The sequence below is a fragment of the Motacilla alba genome, chromosome 7 (assembly GCF_015832195.1).
Source record: "Motacilla alba alba isolate MOTALB_02 chromosome 7, Motacilla_alba_V1.0_pri, whole genome shotgun sequence".
Classification (NCBI taxonomy): domain Eukaryota; kingdom Metazoa; phylum Chordata; class Aves; order Passeriformes; family Motacillidae; genus Motacilla; species Motacilla alba.
In genome coordinates, this window is record NC_052022.1 from 14,177,020 (window position 1) to 14,194,816 (window position 17,797).

At 44.4% G+C, this 17,797-nt stretch overlaps 1 protein-coding gene across 28 annotated transcripts in view; it reads right to left on the bottom strand.

Moving 5' to 3' along the window:
• The window catches only part of BIN1 (bridging integrator 1), an 89,544-nt gene that overhangs the window by 53,279 nt on the left and 18,468 nt on the right, over nucleotides 1-17,797 (bottom strand). For all 28 annotated transcript variants that reach the window (XM_038141862.1, XM_038141873.1, XM_038141860.1 and 25 more), the window contains exon 2: nucleotides 385-465. In XM_038141862.1, the coding sequence (XP_037997790.1) occupies nucleotides 385-465 (81 nt within the window). The remainder of the gene's footprint in view (nucleotides 1-384; nucleotides 466-17,797) is intronic.

The following is a 17,797-nucleotide window of genomic DNA, read 5'->3' on the forward strand; positions in this document are numbered from 1 at the left end:
ACCTCACCCTGAGAGAGGGTGGGCACTGGGACAGGCTCCTCAGGGAAATGTTCACAGCCCCGGCCTGACAGAGTTCAGGAAGCATTTGGACAATGCTCTCAGGCCCATGGTGTGACTCTTGGAGTGTCCTGCACAGGACGAGGAGTTGGACTTTTGATCCTGATGGATCCACCTCAGCATGCTCTATGATTCTCTCATTGATTCCATGAAAGGGATCCTGGAAGTCACAATGTCATTTCTTGTAAGTGAGAGGTTATGAGTTATGGGTCACTTCAATAGGCCTATGTCACTGTTTAATTTAATGGCCTTTAATCACATTGCAGCAGATGACTGGAGGCTGATACTGAAACCCAGGGTGCAATTACACATTGACAATTATCTTACCAGCTGTTTGTTGAAGTTTTGCACACACTGTTCAAACTGCTCATCTTTTGTTTCATCTGCTTTACCAAGCTTCTGAAGGACCTGCAGAGAGAGAGGAGAAAGGAGACTTCAAACACAGATACAGCAAAGCAGAGAAACAAACAGTTGCACTTTTTTGGTCCTGAGGGCAAAGTGAAAAAGTCACCTTTATTCTTGTACTCAAGATTTTCAGAATATTTTTCCACACAGTCGTAGTTTGAAAACAGATTTACAGATGAGTAAGGAAGAACTCAGACCCCTTACATTCTGCTGTACTGAAGAGCATGACTGAGGCTTCTCTTTCACTGATCTAATGTTTTTTGCAGACAAGGCAACAGCAATCCAGTTATCTCCTGAACCAGCAAGACACAAACCACATCCCTAATATGCCTTGTGTTGTGCAGTTACACTTTTCCTGATTTAGCACTAGTGCCTAGTCCAGACAGGGTGGGGTTCTGCTCCCAGAACTGCTGGATGATCCTCAAACACAGAGAGCTGTGCAGAGAAATCAGGGAGGGAGGGTGGCTGGAGCAGTGAAAGTCCCACCTTCTTTCCACCTTTTCTCACTATGCACATGCTTGGCAAGAGCTGGCTGCTGAGAGCCACTGGGCACCTTACACCATTAATCTGTGTGACACTCAGTCCAAGTGTCACGTCTGAGAATGTCAGCAGCCACCTCTCCCTGCACAGCACAGCTCCCCACAGCCTGTAAAAAAATCCTTATCAGACTACTTCTCTTATCACCCTTCTCTCTTAGTTCCCTTTCCATGCAGCTAAGTGGATTGCTCCCAGGCTTAGAACGAAACAGCATTTCATGTTCTGGGCTGGCAGGTACATTCATCACAAGAAGTCTGGGCAAACCTGTGGAGAAGGGCAGCAGCCATTTGCCATGCCCCAAGCAACTCCAACTCCAGCTGCAGGGAGAATGGAATATACCCTGTAATTGGTTAAGGTCGAATATATCATCTCTCTGAATCAAAACTAAAACCTAATGTGCCAAAAAAAAAAAAAAAAAAAAAAAAAAAAAAAAAAAAAAAAAAAAAAAAAAAAAAAAAGAAGAAAGGAAAAGCCTTGTCTCACAGGGACAGTGAAACCCGAGAAAAGCCCAGCCAGGCCTCAGCCACAGGAGGTTTTGGTGAGCTAGAAAGGGAACTGAGGGAGCACCTCAACAAGCGAGGCAGACCTGTCTGGAAAGGGCACGAGTGCCCAAGAGGCAGAAAGCACTGGAAAGCTGGAGTCCCCCTGGCTCCGCTGAGCACAGCAGAACAGCCCTTTACCCTCAGACCCCAGCTATCACATTCAGCCCCTTTTGGGGAAAAGGGGATTAAGGCAAAAAAAGTAGGTCCCTGTTACTGACACCAGGTCTTCAGGCAGACCATTAGTTACTGTTCCCAGACTCCAAGGGACTGCCAGAGAGCCATGACAGTCACCCAAACCAGTTTCCTCCAGCTGCCTTTGCTACACATGGATCTTCTCAAAGAAGATAAAGAGAATTTTTCCCCTGCAAAGCAGGGATCAGTCTTTCATGATTAGTCTCCAAAATGGAATTGAAAAGGATCATGCAACAGGACGTAAAATAGAATATTATCTATTTGAAGTGACCTACAACAATAATTTAGTCCAACTGGCCATGCACCTACTGGCCCACTCTCATGGCTTTTTATACTGTTGAGGTGGAGAACACCTGTTATGCCTATTTGGCTAATCTCAGTTTCTCTCTCCCCCATACATGAATGCATATTCCCATCTCACCTCAACCACAGTAACTGACTGTAGAGGAAGATGTGATAAATCAGTGCAGTCATTCAGCATTTAGCTCCTAAATCCCCTCATTTCAGCTGAGATTAAATGTCTAGGAGGGAATAGCTTTTTTTCATTCTCCCCCAGTTCAACAGCTTCTCTTCACCTCCAGAAATTGCTGAGGTATTCCAGTGTCAGCAAAAGGAGGGAAAAGGACACACAGACAAAGAGTGCCCTCTTTATCATCAAGAGCTGAATCAAAACCACCAGAATTTTGAGGACAACTTTCTACAGCTCAAATGCCAGCAACAAACACTGCAGCCACAAATGCCTAATGTGCTTGGTAAATCTGTCTACACAGCAGGACATAGACAGCATGACTATTCCCTTCTTCCTCACAAACCCTTGGCACATAAGAGCTTGTTGGAGAGAGAAGCAATGTTGTTTGTACTGGCAGAGTCCTGTACACCAGACCCTGCTGTCTCCTGTGCCCATCCACTCTAGCAAAGGGGAGCACATCCCTTAGCAGCACTGCTGCTGAGGTTACACTTTCCTCTGCCATGCCAGCAGGAGACAAGGATTCAGTATGGCCTCATCTTTCTCATCAAGTGGTATCTCCTCCAGATATTGTTCAGCTGCACTCCCCTAGGCTGTCAGATCTATGGAGCAGGGGTTTCCCACTTGCTGGGTGACTTTCTAGGTATCCCAAGAGAAGGCACAACAACAGCACCCATCACTGATAACAATAAAATACGCAAGCTGTAAATTCCAAAGCAGAATTTCGTTCTCTCTCAATGTGCAGATCGATAGAATTACTGGAGATACAAAGGAGATTTTTACAGGGCAATGCATCTGTCTGGCTATTCAAAAGATGTGATGCTTTCAGGCCTGGAGGGGAGGGAAGGAGAGCATTTAACTAGGAGGAATCTGGAGTATGTCACCAGGGTCAAAGACTTAGAACAGCCTCAGTGCTTCCTGCTGTAAAACACTGAGTAGCACTCACAGACTATTCATTATGGAGCCACATGCCTGCTTCCATCATATCCAAGGAGTTAATTTCCAGTTCTACAGCCCCTTGGGGAACATGCACACTTAGTCTGGGATCATCTGACCAGCTGGGAAAATCTTGTTCCACTGTGCTGAGGTGCTCGGCACAATTCCTGTAAAACACGGGGCACTGCAAAGGGCTCTAACTCCCAGCCTATCTCTAAGGAAAAAGCTCCTGCTGTAACAGGAAAGCTCAGGTGAGGAGCAGCTTTGAATGAGGAGAGATGAAGTAAGAAGAAACCCTGCGTGATTCCACAGTGGTGACAAGGGGTGGGTGAAATAGATGACTTGGGGATGCCTGAAGAGAAATAAAGCAAGGAAAACAAAACCAGGTACAAGAGAAAGCCTGAGAGAAGTGAATCCTTGACTACACAAAAAAAAAACCCTGTTCTTGCTTCCTACACTACTTTCCATGTGGTAGATGGAGGCTTCTGCCCCATGGGCAAGCCCCAGCCATACAATGATCTCTTTTTTACCTGCTGTGATGCAGCACAGAGACAACAGCCCTGGGCTGCAGCAGGACAGTGGTTATCTCCTCATAATGCTCTCCCTCATAACCAGATCTGCCCCACAGGAACAGCCCAGAGGTCAAACCCCAAGTCATCTGAGCAGCACCGAGGACGGCGGCTCAACGCTGGCCCTCAAGCCTACTCCCAGCTCCCCCATCAAAGAGCTGTGCTGGCAAGTTGTACTAAAAAATCCCTCTGGACTCCCTGAACCAGGCAGGGATGGAGCAGCTGGCCCTGGGCGTGCTGCTGGCTGCAGACATGTCTGTGCTCACTGCTAATAACCCGTGAGCTCACAGGACAACTCCCCTCCCCAGGCTGGTAGGTGCCGTCATAGGTCAGGCTATTCCGGGTGAGCCACGGCTGCTCCCTCCCTTCCCCTGCGACAGGTTTTAATCCCCCAGCTCACTGCAAAGCCAGATAAAGTTCAGATGGAAACTTCAGGCTCTTTGATAGCTATTAATGGAGCAGATTTACCAGGGCAGGAGACAGGAGTCCACCACAGCTCCCAAATCTCGGGGCGGATCAGAGATGGTGTGATGTGTCAGCTGCTGTCTGGCGGCAAACCACACCAGAAGTGGGCATGGAGCTGGCATTTAAAAGATTAAGCAGCAACCATGGCTCCTTGGTCTGCCCTTGACCTCAGGAGTCCTGGCCCTGCATAAGAATAGGGACCATTTCAACAAGGGTGAAGGAGGGAATACTTTGTCTGAATCCCACAAAACACCTTGTGAAATGGATTTCAGAGGAGGCTCTAGTGTTGCTGTGGGTTTCAGTCTTGATTTACTATAGCAGTAGTAAAATGGTTTACTATGATTTATTGATTCACAGTCTTGATTTACTGTGACAGGATGGGGCTGTCATCCCAGCCAGTGTTTTTGGCCTCAGGCACCAGGTATCTTTTCCAGTGTTTCACAGAAACCAGGTCTCTTCTAATAATTATAGCTAGACCTGCAAACGCTCCGCATATGCTAAGATGAACAGGAACCGACCAGCTACCATAGAATCTCCAAAGAGAGCCAAATTCCATCCATGGAGCCTCAGTTTTTCCTGCATTTGAATAAAAGCAACAAACAAAACAAGGAAACTCAAGAATTCAACTGAAGTTTTTAAAGCAGTTTAAGAACCTAGAAGGCAAGATGCTATTAACAAATCAGTAAATAATCACATTCCTCTCATATCACACGTGTTTGCAATCTGCTGTTGTGGACAGAACCATCTGCAGTAAATTCAGAATTGCTACACTTTGAGAAGTAACACAGAAGAAGTGAAAGGGAAATATGAAAACCCTCATACCAGAGATGTGGCATTTGCTAGCAATGGTCAGAGAAGTCAAGGCATGAAATAGCCTTTGAAAACAGCAGCTGTTCCTAGCAAATTTGAAAATTTGCTTTGGGCTGTCCAAGTTGCAGATTCTCCCCAAAGACCATTAGATTCACACAGTGACTGATGATGACCTAAATACCACAACTTTGTACAACTCAAAAGAAAGCATCTTATCTGGCCGCAGTTTACCCTTTTTTCCCCAGGTTTGTACAGGCGGAAACATTCCTGAAGGGCAAGCTCCACACTGATTAGCACAGTCTCCAGGGCTCTGCTTCAAGCACTGGGCAGGAAGGGAATGGAGATCTGGACATCAGCCCTGTGACCACCAAATTCTGATCTAGAGCAGCAATCCCCAGTAAGGATAAACACTTGCTGGCAGTGCAGCAGCTGTCAGCATCAAGCAGCAGTATCAGACCAACTAAAATGCAATTCTGCTTTGCTCAAAAAAGCAACTGCAACCACATTTATGCTTTCTAATAAATAAATATATGCCAGCTGCTTAATGCAGCCACAGTCCTCAGTCAGCACTTTTCCTCACTCCCTTTCGAAATATTAATGCCACAACACAACAAATGCCCTGAAACCCCAAATATTCTCAACAAACCCCAAGTAGACTCATTACACGAACCAATAACCTAGTAAAAGTCTACTTTCCAAGGCATATGGGTCACTCAGACCAAATACCAGTTTAAGGAATGCAAGTGATGAACACAAAGGCAATAAAATAAATGCATTTATTTTGTGGATATCAAACAAAGCTAAATCTGGCTCTGAAACATGTGAATTTAGAGTGGTCCAGCCCTGATGAAGGGGAAGTCATTATCCCACAGTCAGGAAACTTCAGCCCTACAAGTCCACATCTTACTCCCCACACAGTATCAGAGAGGGGCTGCATCTTACTGACAAGGGCCCGCTGCCCCTAAATCACCCATCTCCTGACCTCTCCACCCCTTATCAACAACACCTCCGACTTGCTGTGTGTGCCAACTCCAGTGCATAATCTCCAAGTACCAAATGGGCACTGAGCCAGTAACTACTGTGACTAATTTCGAATTGCAATAAATTGGCATGTGTCAATGGGTCAACCAGCAATAGAACAAACAGACCTTTGATCTCAGGCTGTTGCTTGTTATCCCATGGAAGACATTCTGCTCAGAACAGGAGGAGAAGAAAATAGTGTCCAAGTCAGATGGAAAGCACAAAGTAACTTAATAAGGTACAAACAAAGGAAGTTTCATAAGCTTTTTAAAGCCTCGTTTCTTCTGGGCCCAGATGCAATGTGACTCGTTCACTGAAATAGATTTGTGCCCATGGAATACTTTGGTTACAGCATTCAGATTTGGGGAGAAAAGCATGAGCAGCAGTGGGAATCTGCTCCCCCTCCAGCCCTCCCCAGGAGAAGGGCATGTCCTCCTGCCCTCCATGCCTGACTCCAGGCTGGTTTTGGGGACAGCCTGGCTTTCCTCATGCAAGCCTGACACAATTAAGTCTTTCTTTCAAACAACTGGACAAAAGAAGATGGGGTGGAGAGGAAGAAACTCCAAACATATTAATGCTTAATTTTAAATTGAGGAAATTATTCCCATAGCTGAGCAATCACCAAGGCCCTTGGATCACCGGAAGATGGGAAAGGGCAATGTCAAACTTGGCACAGACAGAGCAGTTCTTGTTTGCCTCTTACTTGCTAATAAGGTTCAATAGATCCCACAAAGACAGGACAGTGCCTCTGCTACAGAGCTAAGTGTTGGGAAGTGAGGGTCCAACACTGCATTTTGTTAGCAACTTTCTGAATGATCTGGAAAAGCCATGTCTAATGTCACACCCATACAGCTGTAAGGAGGAGTATTTGGTCAGCATGTCAGAGTCACCAAATTTATCTCTGGCATATCCAGCTGGCAAATAGGAAAGAGGAACAGAGAGATGAGATGACCAGTTTTCAGTGCTCAGCTCAAGGCATGCTGAGTTTGATTTTCACAGGTGTCCCTATAGTTAAACTATGCAAGAATTTGCATGCTTAGAGCCATAGTGTAAAACACAAATGACTAAAAAGATAATTTTCTGTACACATTCCCCAAAAATATGTTACCAGTGAGGAATTTAAATCATTAGGATAGATTGCATGAAAGTCCTTTGCTAATGAAAGGCTTTAAGACAAGCATCAATCTTAAGCCAGATTGATGCCACTCTACAAAGGGGTCAGACCTTGTAAGGCCCTTTCAAAGCTATTCTTTTCCAAATCCAGAAGATGACAGCTTCAATGAAGGTCAATCACAAATATCCTAGTCAAAAAGATCTCACTCCTTCCTCCATACAACATGAAGTGTAACATAAAGCCAAGTGTGACTAGATAGTAACAACGCGCACAGCTAAAGAAACAGCATGCATGTGTCAAAGAACCATCATCTTCCCTAAATAGTACTATATTAAAAATTTCTGTAGGAGCCAGTCATGCTGCATTGCCTTGAAGGCTCATCTCAAGAATTCACCTCTGACAGCTGTTAAACAGCAGCCTCACCATGACCTGCACCTTCAGGACACACCTCTCAAGTTTTCATGACTCAGTGTGGTCATATTGCGATGCCTTTCATGCTTCAATCCTTCTCTCTCACTCTGTAGTCATTATAGAAAAAAAAAAAATCAAGTTCCAGTTTTCTCACTCAGAATTATTTCCTGGAAAACCGCTTCCCCATAACAGGTTCAAGAGAAAGTTCATGGCAACAAGTTTCACCAGGCTGAAGTCAGCATCTTAAAATACACAGGACACTGAGTGTCCTAAGACCATAGGTGACCAAAATGAGAAGAATCAGGTCTAACCCCAGTTTTTTGACATTCCTCCCACAACTACCTCCATGGGTTTAGTGGATCTCAGGCTGTTCCTACACCTGGAGCTCAAGACACTGTCCTCCATGCTATTGTTGGAGAACTCCTGACCTGCCTGTTTCTGTGCCCAAGATAAGAAGCCCTCTTGGACATGGGGCCAGAGTCCCAGTTAATCTTTTGTCCTAGGAAAAATGCCAGGATAATTTTCATTTCCCTGGTTACCTCCTTTCTTTCTACTGCTCTCAGAACCTGCAGGTGCCATTCTCTGTCTCAGCAAGACCAACATCCCTGAGGATCCACATTAAAAGCATCTTTGTTTTTGGAGTAGAACCTATAACAGTTTCTCCCCAGGCCATTCCCACCCTACTGACAATACTCAGTTTTTCCCAAAGCAGGTACCAAACACTGCCTTCAACCTCTATGTTGTGATCAAATCACTTATCTAAAATGGGCTTTGACATTTCCCTGCCTTAATGCCACTCTCACTCTGGGAAGCCTTTGCTGTCTGCTAACACTGCCTCTAACTGTGCAATGCTTTAAAAAAAATGTTCACAGTCCTTTACATTACTACAAGGCCCACTGTTACTTTCCACAGAACTGGGCTACAGTGTCTAAGTGGGATGGGGAGAGCCTTGACTTCCCAGAACACAGCAGTGGGACTTGTGCAGGTCAGAACTCTAAACCAAAAGGCACAGCAAGTTCTGCACAGCTAATCTGTGCTGATTCTAGTCTCATACAGACTCATTAAGGAAAAAGATAAAGATGACATTCAAGTGTACACAAAGCCCAGGGGCTCAGACAATTTTTTGCAGCATCAGCTTTGGCAAAAAGCCTATAAATAACCAGCTCTTTGAAGAAAATGGCATGCTGTATATGCACTCCCTTGCTTTTACTTCAGATAAGCAATTTCCCTGGGGAAAAAAGACTGCTTATATTTCTCTTGAACAGCTCCAATTGAGTCTCAAAGAAAAAAACAACAACAAAACAAACAAAAAAGTACAAACTGAACCACAAACTCAAGAGCTCCCCAAAAATCACTGAGATATATTTAAAAGCTCCACCCCAAGCTCATTATTCTATCTAAAGTGTTAATTGAAGTAAGTAAAAAAAAAATAAAAAAGCCACAAATGGAATTCCTCCCTTAACAGTAGTATGTCCTGCATTTTTATTAGCTGTCCTAGGAAAAGTTTAAAATTTGCAAGGATTTTTAAAACTGACAGTGTATGAGCCTTCTTTTATTCAAGAGCCTAAAGTAACACCATCTCAGTGGTCAATTGTGAAAAGACATTTCTGAACAAATTAGCAGGTTTTTTAAGTCATGTGACCAGACCCCAGATGTTCTTCCATCTAAGAACAGGTTGCCAAGCACAAGCTCTCTCCTTCCAGCAACAACTCCTGTGAACCCATCTGCATCAAGTAGATTTGCTCTGTTAGATGGACCCTGAACTTGGAGATCTTTAGAAGGAAGATACCATGAAGAGATTAAGTCAAGACCACCTGGTTGGCCTGGCAGCAAATACTTTCATCTCTGCAAAGGGCAGATCCAGAATGCTTCACTGTTTTCTCCCAGACACACAAATCAACGTGTAGGACATTTACCACACCTGTATCAGGTACAATACAAATGACATTTCTTGACTGCACCATCTGGGGAGAAGAGGGCCCTTCCACATTTCACTGCCTACATCAGGCATGGATTTCCCAGCAGTGTGAAAGGAGATGCTGTCCCCATGCTACCAGTCACGTATGTTCCCACAGCAGGCAATGACATGAGGAGTTCAGCTGCCCCCTCTTCCCAAAGGATCACAACTATGTCCTCAACACAGAGCTGTGCAGACTTCTCAAGTGTCTTTTTCTTTCATGGAAGATGCCAAGAGCTGCTGAGAGAGCCCAGCTCAGCTGACATTAGCATAGGGCAGCAAGGGTGCTGTGCTGAGGTTCTGTCACACCAGCACCAGACAGCAGGGACTGCTGAGTGTCTGCAGCTTGTGAGTTTGGCAAACAAAGCCAGAGTGGGAGAGGCACCTCAGGGTACTTTTGTCTTTTTTGTTTTGCTGATTTTTAAAGAGGGAGGGCTCCTTCATATGCTAAAGCAGCAGCAATTGTTTGCCAAATCCTTAAACATGGTACATGGGAAAGCATGCTGTGCTCTGTGTTATCAACTCAGTCACTTCTGTCCTTCACATTTTGCAGTTCTCAGATATCCAGATCTGGTTCAAGCTCAGCAGCTTTTATTTTTGACGGCAGTCTCAGAGCTCAGTTACCAGCCTTGGACAAGATGGCTCTGCTCAGCTTCATGCTGGAAGGGTGTCGACAGATGCTGAATATATTATGAACAAGTGGACATGAGCTATCACTCCCTAAGAAGAAAATGGCACACTGAGGAAATTTGGTCACTATAAATCAATTGGAGGGGGGTCTGTTTAAAGATCCTCAGATTGTTTTTATTCCTGATGTGCACCATACATTCATCAACATTAAAACAGGTCCATGAAACAATATAGGAAACACAACTTAAAGCTGCAGCAAAGTACTTCAAGGAGAGCATTATGCAGCTAGAAATGGCTGCAAATCTCTTTATTTGATGGAGTGTGTGGAAAGAAAAAATATTTCCTCTTCTTTTTTTTTGTCCAGGAAAGGCAGTACCAATCATACATATCCTGATAGATAGGCATTGTAGAGCTATCTGTATCTATAGATGTAGATATCTTTTCACTCATATCTTTAGAGAGGTCACATGAAATATCTAGGGATTTTGGTACTATCCCATACATAGGTACTGAAATAGCAGGATTCATCAATTAGCAGAACTCAGTACCTCTCATTCACACGAATGTTGATGGACCAACTCTTCTCTCTTACGCTGGTACTCCATGCCCCAGAAAATCCCAAATCCAGGCAACCAGGACTGCCGATTACAGAATCAGCACAGCTGCAAAAGCTTGGTCTGCTTAGTATCATCATTTATCATACACAACCTCAAGGCAGAAGGCCTTTCTTGTTCCAGATTTGTTTACAGTGGGATCCCAACCCTGGAGCTTTACTCTTCAGAAGCGCGGCAGTACTAATGCACAATCACACTAACAAGGATGAAACTGGACCGTGTGTCCAGCTTAGCAAAGGGCACAAGGGTTGCAAAGCACACGTAACTGAAAATCCTCAAGTCTCCTACAGACAAAAGATGCAGCTCACTCCACAAATACCAGGTGACAATGGATAACACTGCTAGCACTGCTTACATAGGTGTAGTTTTGCAATCTGGAAGAGACAAGGACTAAAAGAAGTGGAAACAGAGGGTCAAGTTATGCATTAGCTCAGGACATTTTTGGCTCAGCACCACTGAACAAGGATCTGCTCCTCTCTCCCAATGTTATCAGTTGCTTGAAGATTCAAATACAACAGGCTTTCCCTCATAGTCCTCATCCTTCAAGGCCACCTCTGTTCTTTTGGTCTAGCCTGCTGTGCGAAGCAGGAGAATTTTTGTCTTGCAACAAGGTTCATTAACAGGAAATTCTGCTGAAGGAGTAACAGAGATGCAAGGCAAGAAATGAAATCTCAGCAGTCAGCTAAGACCACATGCTATTTCCAGATGGCTTATGGACATACACCCACAAAACATGTCATTAGCTGTGCACAGGTGGGGCTAAGGCTACCAGCACACTCCAAATTCAGCTTGCCCAGAAAACCCAAAACCACACAGTAATACCGAAAGCCCCAGAGTTATGAATATTTACCACACACTTCAGGAGAGCAAACCCAAAGTGCCAAAATAGGTAATAACACGCTGGTATCTCAAATGAGAATCTACAGCAACATCTAGTCCATGAAAATCCATGAAGGTTTAACACCTCCCTCTTTCACAGGCAGCCATAGTTTGGAATTCCTGTTACATTTTCATTAGCAGAAGGCCTCCCCTGTTTTTGTATCTTATTAAGCACACACATGCAGACAAATACAAAATCACCTCCTAAACTTAGAGCAGAGAAGTTAACTCTGCTGTAAATGTCACCAGGTTTAAGCCTTGGCTGGGAGGAGAACAACTTTGTGTTACTGTCAATCAAAATCCAGGCAGGGATACATTGCTGTACCAAACACCATTGTCAGCTGTCTCCCCCAAAGCAAACACAGGGTCTATTCTCAGAATCTGAGAGCCCTTGCTGTGGCCATTAATAACCAAGGAACTGTCAACAACATGCAGCTCTCCCAAAGCCCAGCTCCACATGCCACCACTTGATGTTACAGCCTCACTTGGAAAGGCCTGAAATTTGACGTGGATTCAAAGAAAACAGCAATGTTTTATATATGAATCAATGCAGCTGCCCCTGGTTTGCAGAGCAGCACATGTGAGTGGACTGAGCCAAGCACAGGCTCAATTCACCTGCATCATCACTCAGGGGGTCATCACAAAGAACCAGCATTTGCTCTGCACCATCCCAGTCACATCCTATTGCAGAGTGACACAGAGGCAGCCTGGCACTCACAATCTCTCCAAAAGGGCTCACTGAGAATCTAAGATCCTCTAGGAAATTGGTGGATACCCAGTAGCTAGAGAGCAAACCCCCTTGCTTTTATTCGATTCCAGCTTTGTGGCAAGTGCTTGTGGACAAAACTGGGCCCACTCATTTTGTTTTGCATCTAGGATATGAAAAAGTATAAAGGGGATGTCTTGTTATACACTACAGACTTTAAATTTCCAATACAGACCTTTTAAAGCAGAACAGAGACAGTACCTATAAAAAAAGTAGAGTAAGCAGAAGGAAGATATGATTTCTACATGGAGCAAAGCCAGGCAATACCTAAGGGAGGGGAGTTACATCCCTCACCTTGGGCCCTAGGCACATATATCTCTGGAACTACAGCCAGCAGTGCCTGAGCATTCCCTGCCCACCATATTACTTATATTTCTCTTTATCCATTAAAAAGCACCTGTAGATCCACAAACATCATCACCATTCTTTCAATCCTCAGTCAAAATTACACAAATGTCAGTCAGAATCATAATGGTTGCTAAGACACCCACATGTCCAGGATACCCACCTGCTTACTCTGTCCTGGCCTCCCTCTTGTTTGTGTTCTTCTGTTCACCATCTTCACATGCTTTTTGTATACATCTGAGGCCACAGCTCTAAATGGCACCAACTCCTGCAAGAGGAGTCAAGCACACAGTTCTCACCCTTCCTGAGTAGCTGACTTCACCCTTAGCACACTTTCAAAAGGTTTTCAAGGGGCCTCTTGGAAATTCAGGGGTCAGTCTGGAGTTCTCTGTTCACTCCCACAAAAAAAGTGCAAATCAAAGTCCTTTGCAAACCTCTTGAGTCACTACAATGAAGATCCATAAATTTACTGTGCCCAGATAATAAGCAAAAGAGGAAAGACGTAAAGTTACAAGGAGGACAAGTTACCTTGCCACAAATTATTAACTCCAATTGCATTTTCATTATCAACCCAGGATCTCAGCTTTTAAAGTACAACTCCCATCACAGTATCTGATAAGCAAAAGACATGCAGTATTTACATGGGTGTTTCTCATTTTAAAAAGATGGGATTTGCTTCATTTCAACATAAGGTAAATTCCAGAACTGTTTCAAAGAAAAACAATCAAACAGAAAAAAAAAAAAAAAAAAAAAAAAAAAAAAAAAAAAAAAAAAAAAACCAAAAAATAAATCCACTACTCTTTTAATTTTTGTGTCTAATAAAGTTGAGAGTTCCCACAGAAAACACTTGTCACTGAAGACCTGATTTTGTCAAAGTTTTCAGCCACAACATTTGTCATGGTAATGAAAATGTCTTCATACCAACCCAGATAGAGAAGATTAAAGACCACCTGGCTTGTTCTGTGAGTCATTTGGTGCTAATCTTGTTATACAGGCTAACAATAAAATCATAATGTATGTCTGGAGCCCGAAGGCCTCGCTGACCTTCTGTGGTTAAAGCACACTTATTCCATCGCTAGCAGCACTCACAAAAGAAAGACTGGAAATGCATCTAGCTGCTTTCATCTCTCCTTGCCCAAGAGTTTATTTGTGAAGGGTTACCAGGAGCCAGCAAGCCCAGATACAACTCAAGTTGTCTCTGTATCACAGCAAGCCTATTTAACCACATCACTCCTGTTCAGATCCCATGTACATTCACTCCTGCCCACCTTTGGTTATGCCATCACCAACTGCACAGCTTTGTAAAGTCCCCTCTAACATTCAACATGCCCTGCAAGAACACCATTAGGACACCTTTATTTCTAAAGTTACTTTATGTCATCTTTCAGCCATCTTTATGTCTAAATCTGCTATGCTAAGATTTCTGTATTTCACTATTTCACAAACTTATTCTGGATTCCCTTTGAAGTACCAAGAGCCAGTCCCTTGAAACCCCACCTCACACACTTTAAGTCACACACAGAGAAAAGAGAATCCCCTGCCAGTATCTAAGAGAATTCACATCCTCTTACATTACGTTTCATATTCAACTTGTTGAATTGACATGCAATAGACACCCTTTCACTACCCTGGATGACCAGGAAGGATTCAAGTGCACAATCTACTTAAGAAGTTGGACCAAAGAACCTAATAACACATCTCTAGTCCTGGACTCTGCAGCAGTACAGACATGTACATCCCAGCCTTGCAGCAACTCTGCCCTCAGAGCAAAGCGGCCAGGCTGCTTTTCTGTTCAGTGCTGGCTGTGCAATGCTGCTGCAAGACTCAATGGCACTGTAGAAAAGACAAAGAGCTGCCTGCACACTCTGGAACAAGAGCAAACTCAGTACAGTCTACTTTCTAACTCACATTTTGATGCATTACAACTCTGTCCAGTAACCACCAGGCTGTGTTCTGAGTTACTGTCACTACAGGTCACCACCACAGTGACAAAAGCACCAAGCTGTGACCTTCAGGTGGATTCATCACTGTAGGAGCACTTACATGCCAGCATTCCATTCAACTCATTCTGCTGCACAAAATTTACCAAGAAAGCCAAATTAAAAAAAAAGGGACCAAACAAGCTTTTGTGTTTCTGTCCCACAGGATACATTTAAATGCTTTGTTACAACAAGCAGGACAAGTTATCTGTTCTAAAACCTGCCTCATTTAAACATTAACTGTCTCCAGACAGTCATGTACATTTTTGTGTAATGATCAGTCTCTTAAACAGCTTTTTGAAAAGCTTGTCTCTGGAACAGAGTCATGTTTGAATCTTTACTATAAAGTCAACATCTAAAGCATTTTTATTCCAGATAATTACATGCAAGCAATTTTGCCCTTCTTAATCCCACACACAAAATACAACAGAGGCCTTTTCCATTTGCCCAGTTCCTTGAAGTAGATTTTTTCCATAGGTAATGTAAGATTAACTTTTGATTTGGCTGAGACCCCCTTTATCCAGGTGGTTCCTAATCCTGCTTCTGTTCTTGCTGCTGCTGAAGTCAGGGAAGAGCAAGAACCAGCAAAAGAAGGGAACTAAGATTTCAGTGACTAGAGTGATTGAAGGTTTTGATCACCTACCCAGAAAATGAAATTCCCAGAGAACGAACCCTGCAGAGGAGAGTCAAAACCTATGCTCAAGGGGAACAGGAAGGGTTCAGTACAAGAAATAAGGCAGAAACCACATCAGATGATCTGGCACTGTAGGAAGCATCAGAAAACAGCCACATGGGAGTTGCTGTAGGAGTTACTACTTCTCTGATTATCCATGAAAGCAATTGTCAGCCAGGAGATGAGAGGAACAGCCAGGCAAACACAGGCATCAGCCAAACAACCTCCACCATATATTACCAAAAATCATCCTTCTCAGAAGAGACAAGGGGACCAATGAGGGAGGCACTCAGTGCAAAGCCATCTCACCACTCTGGGAGCCAGATCTGAGCAGGCAATTTGGCTTTGCTCATATTTGGATGGGAGTGTCCAGCTCTCACCAACACACCTGTGCACCAACATAGTGGTTCAACACAGCATGGATAGAGGTTGCCAGGTTCACTTAAAAAGTACCCCAAGAATACAAAGGACACATGAAAGGTACACTGTCATTCATCCAGCTTCTTCAGAATGGGGAGAAAACCCCACTGAGTTTTCAGACCACTGCCACACACAAATCTGTTACATCATCCTAGGATTCCAGATACAGGAGACCATGTTAGGGGAAGAAAATGAAATGTCTGAGCTCACTCTGCAACAGTCATGCTAGACTGTGGGATGGTGGTTCAATTTTTTTTTTCCCCAACTGTAAACAGCACAGGGAGTTCCACAGACAGCAAGGCCAGAAGATACTGGGCTGAAATTACAGATCTGGCAATAAACACAAAAGAATGTCGCGTGATTTTCAGCATGTGGTCTGCAGACTTCAAGGCCAATGAAGAACAGCTACAGAAAGCAGGCTGTATATCTGGCATTTACAGAGAAGGCCAAATCCCTGGAAAAGAAAATTAAGGCCCCATGACCCAAGAAAAGGTTTGAAGCCCTGCTCTAGTTCATCTAGAATATGCATGAGACTTTTTTCATGACGTACATTCCTCTCCACGGTTTAAAGGGAACCTCCTTCAATACCACAGACACATTCACATACAACTCAGCTATGGGGAGCCAGTACCTGGTGTGTCTGAAAAAAGAGCAAGCACCTCATTAAGACTAACACAACACAACTTACTCCCATTATGAATAAAGACTTAAACCTTAAATGAGTGGGGTATAAAACAAAATAATCATAGTGATAAGATTTCTTACTAAAAACCTTATAAAGGCTTCTCTGTTTTCTGTTATTCCCAAGCAGAGAAGGAACTAAGTAATAACTCTTTTTTGATCTTTAAACACAGAGCCATGCCAGGCCTGCCAGTACAGCTGTCCAAGTCCAGCAAGGCTCCTGCCTCAGCCACATCCAGCCCCACCAGCGTCGTGGCTGTGGTCACTGCCCCTCAGCCCTGGGTGCTGCAGGCACCAGCGCGAGCTGCGTGCTGGCTCACACGGCTGTCCTTCCAGCACAGTCACACCAGCCTCCCGGGCAGCTCCTGCACACTAATTTTGGCTCAGCACGGTTTTAATAAAAATGAGTCATGACAGCAAGCAGCAAGCGTTCCATGGCTGCGGCTACCCACACTGGTAGCTCAGGAAAACAAAAACGGCCTGTGCACACATCTCTGTGCCTTCCTTGCCACCAGGCAAGTGCCATCACCTAAATACTTCTGCTGTCACCTGCAAGAACGAGGGCAGGCATTGAGGCTGCTGTCAGCAGCTGCTCCATCCATTCCCCACCACACTGGGTAATGCTGCAGATACCTGATGGGCACAGGACACTGTTACAAAACCTCCCTGCTGGATCCTATCCTGCCACAGGTTTCACTTCCCGCCCCCAAAACAGCTCTGCGTGACAACAGCCAAGCAAGCACAGGAACTGGAGTGCTCCCAGGGAGGGGAACAGAAACCTGAGAAGAGAGGAAAACTTCTCTTAGCAGGTGGGTGTTCCCCAGCTCATTCTACAAGTCCCAACCTGCTCCTCCAACACCTTTCCCCATCAACCACCACACTTTGGTTTCAATGATGTGCAGCCTGCAGAGTTTCAATGGTGTTAAATGCTACTACTGAATAAAAACAGGGTTTAGGAAAAACAAAACAAAACCCCAAAACAAACACACAACTGAGATGAGCTGCATGAAGTATCTAAGAGCAAAGGTAGAAGGGAACAGGGAACAACATCTGCTTGTCACTGTGCATTCACTGTTTGTTACCTGCACCTGGCCACAAAGGGTCACATCCACCCAATATTTAACTTCCTCCTGTGCAAACCTCGACCTCACCCATGCCTTTTCTCCTCTCGAAGAATGACAATAGGAAGCACTCTCTGGTCAGTGTGGTGACTCCAAGCGAGACACACACACACACATCCCAGGAGGCTCTGAGATCCCACTGGAATTGCTGCATGATGCCCCAGCAAGAGACAAGTGCTGGGAAGCACGTCCATGCCCGGGCAGCAGC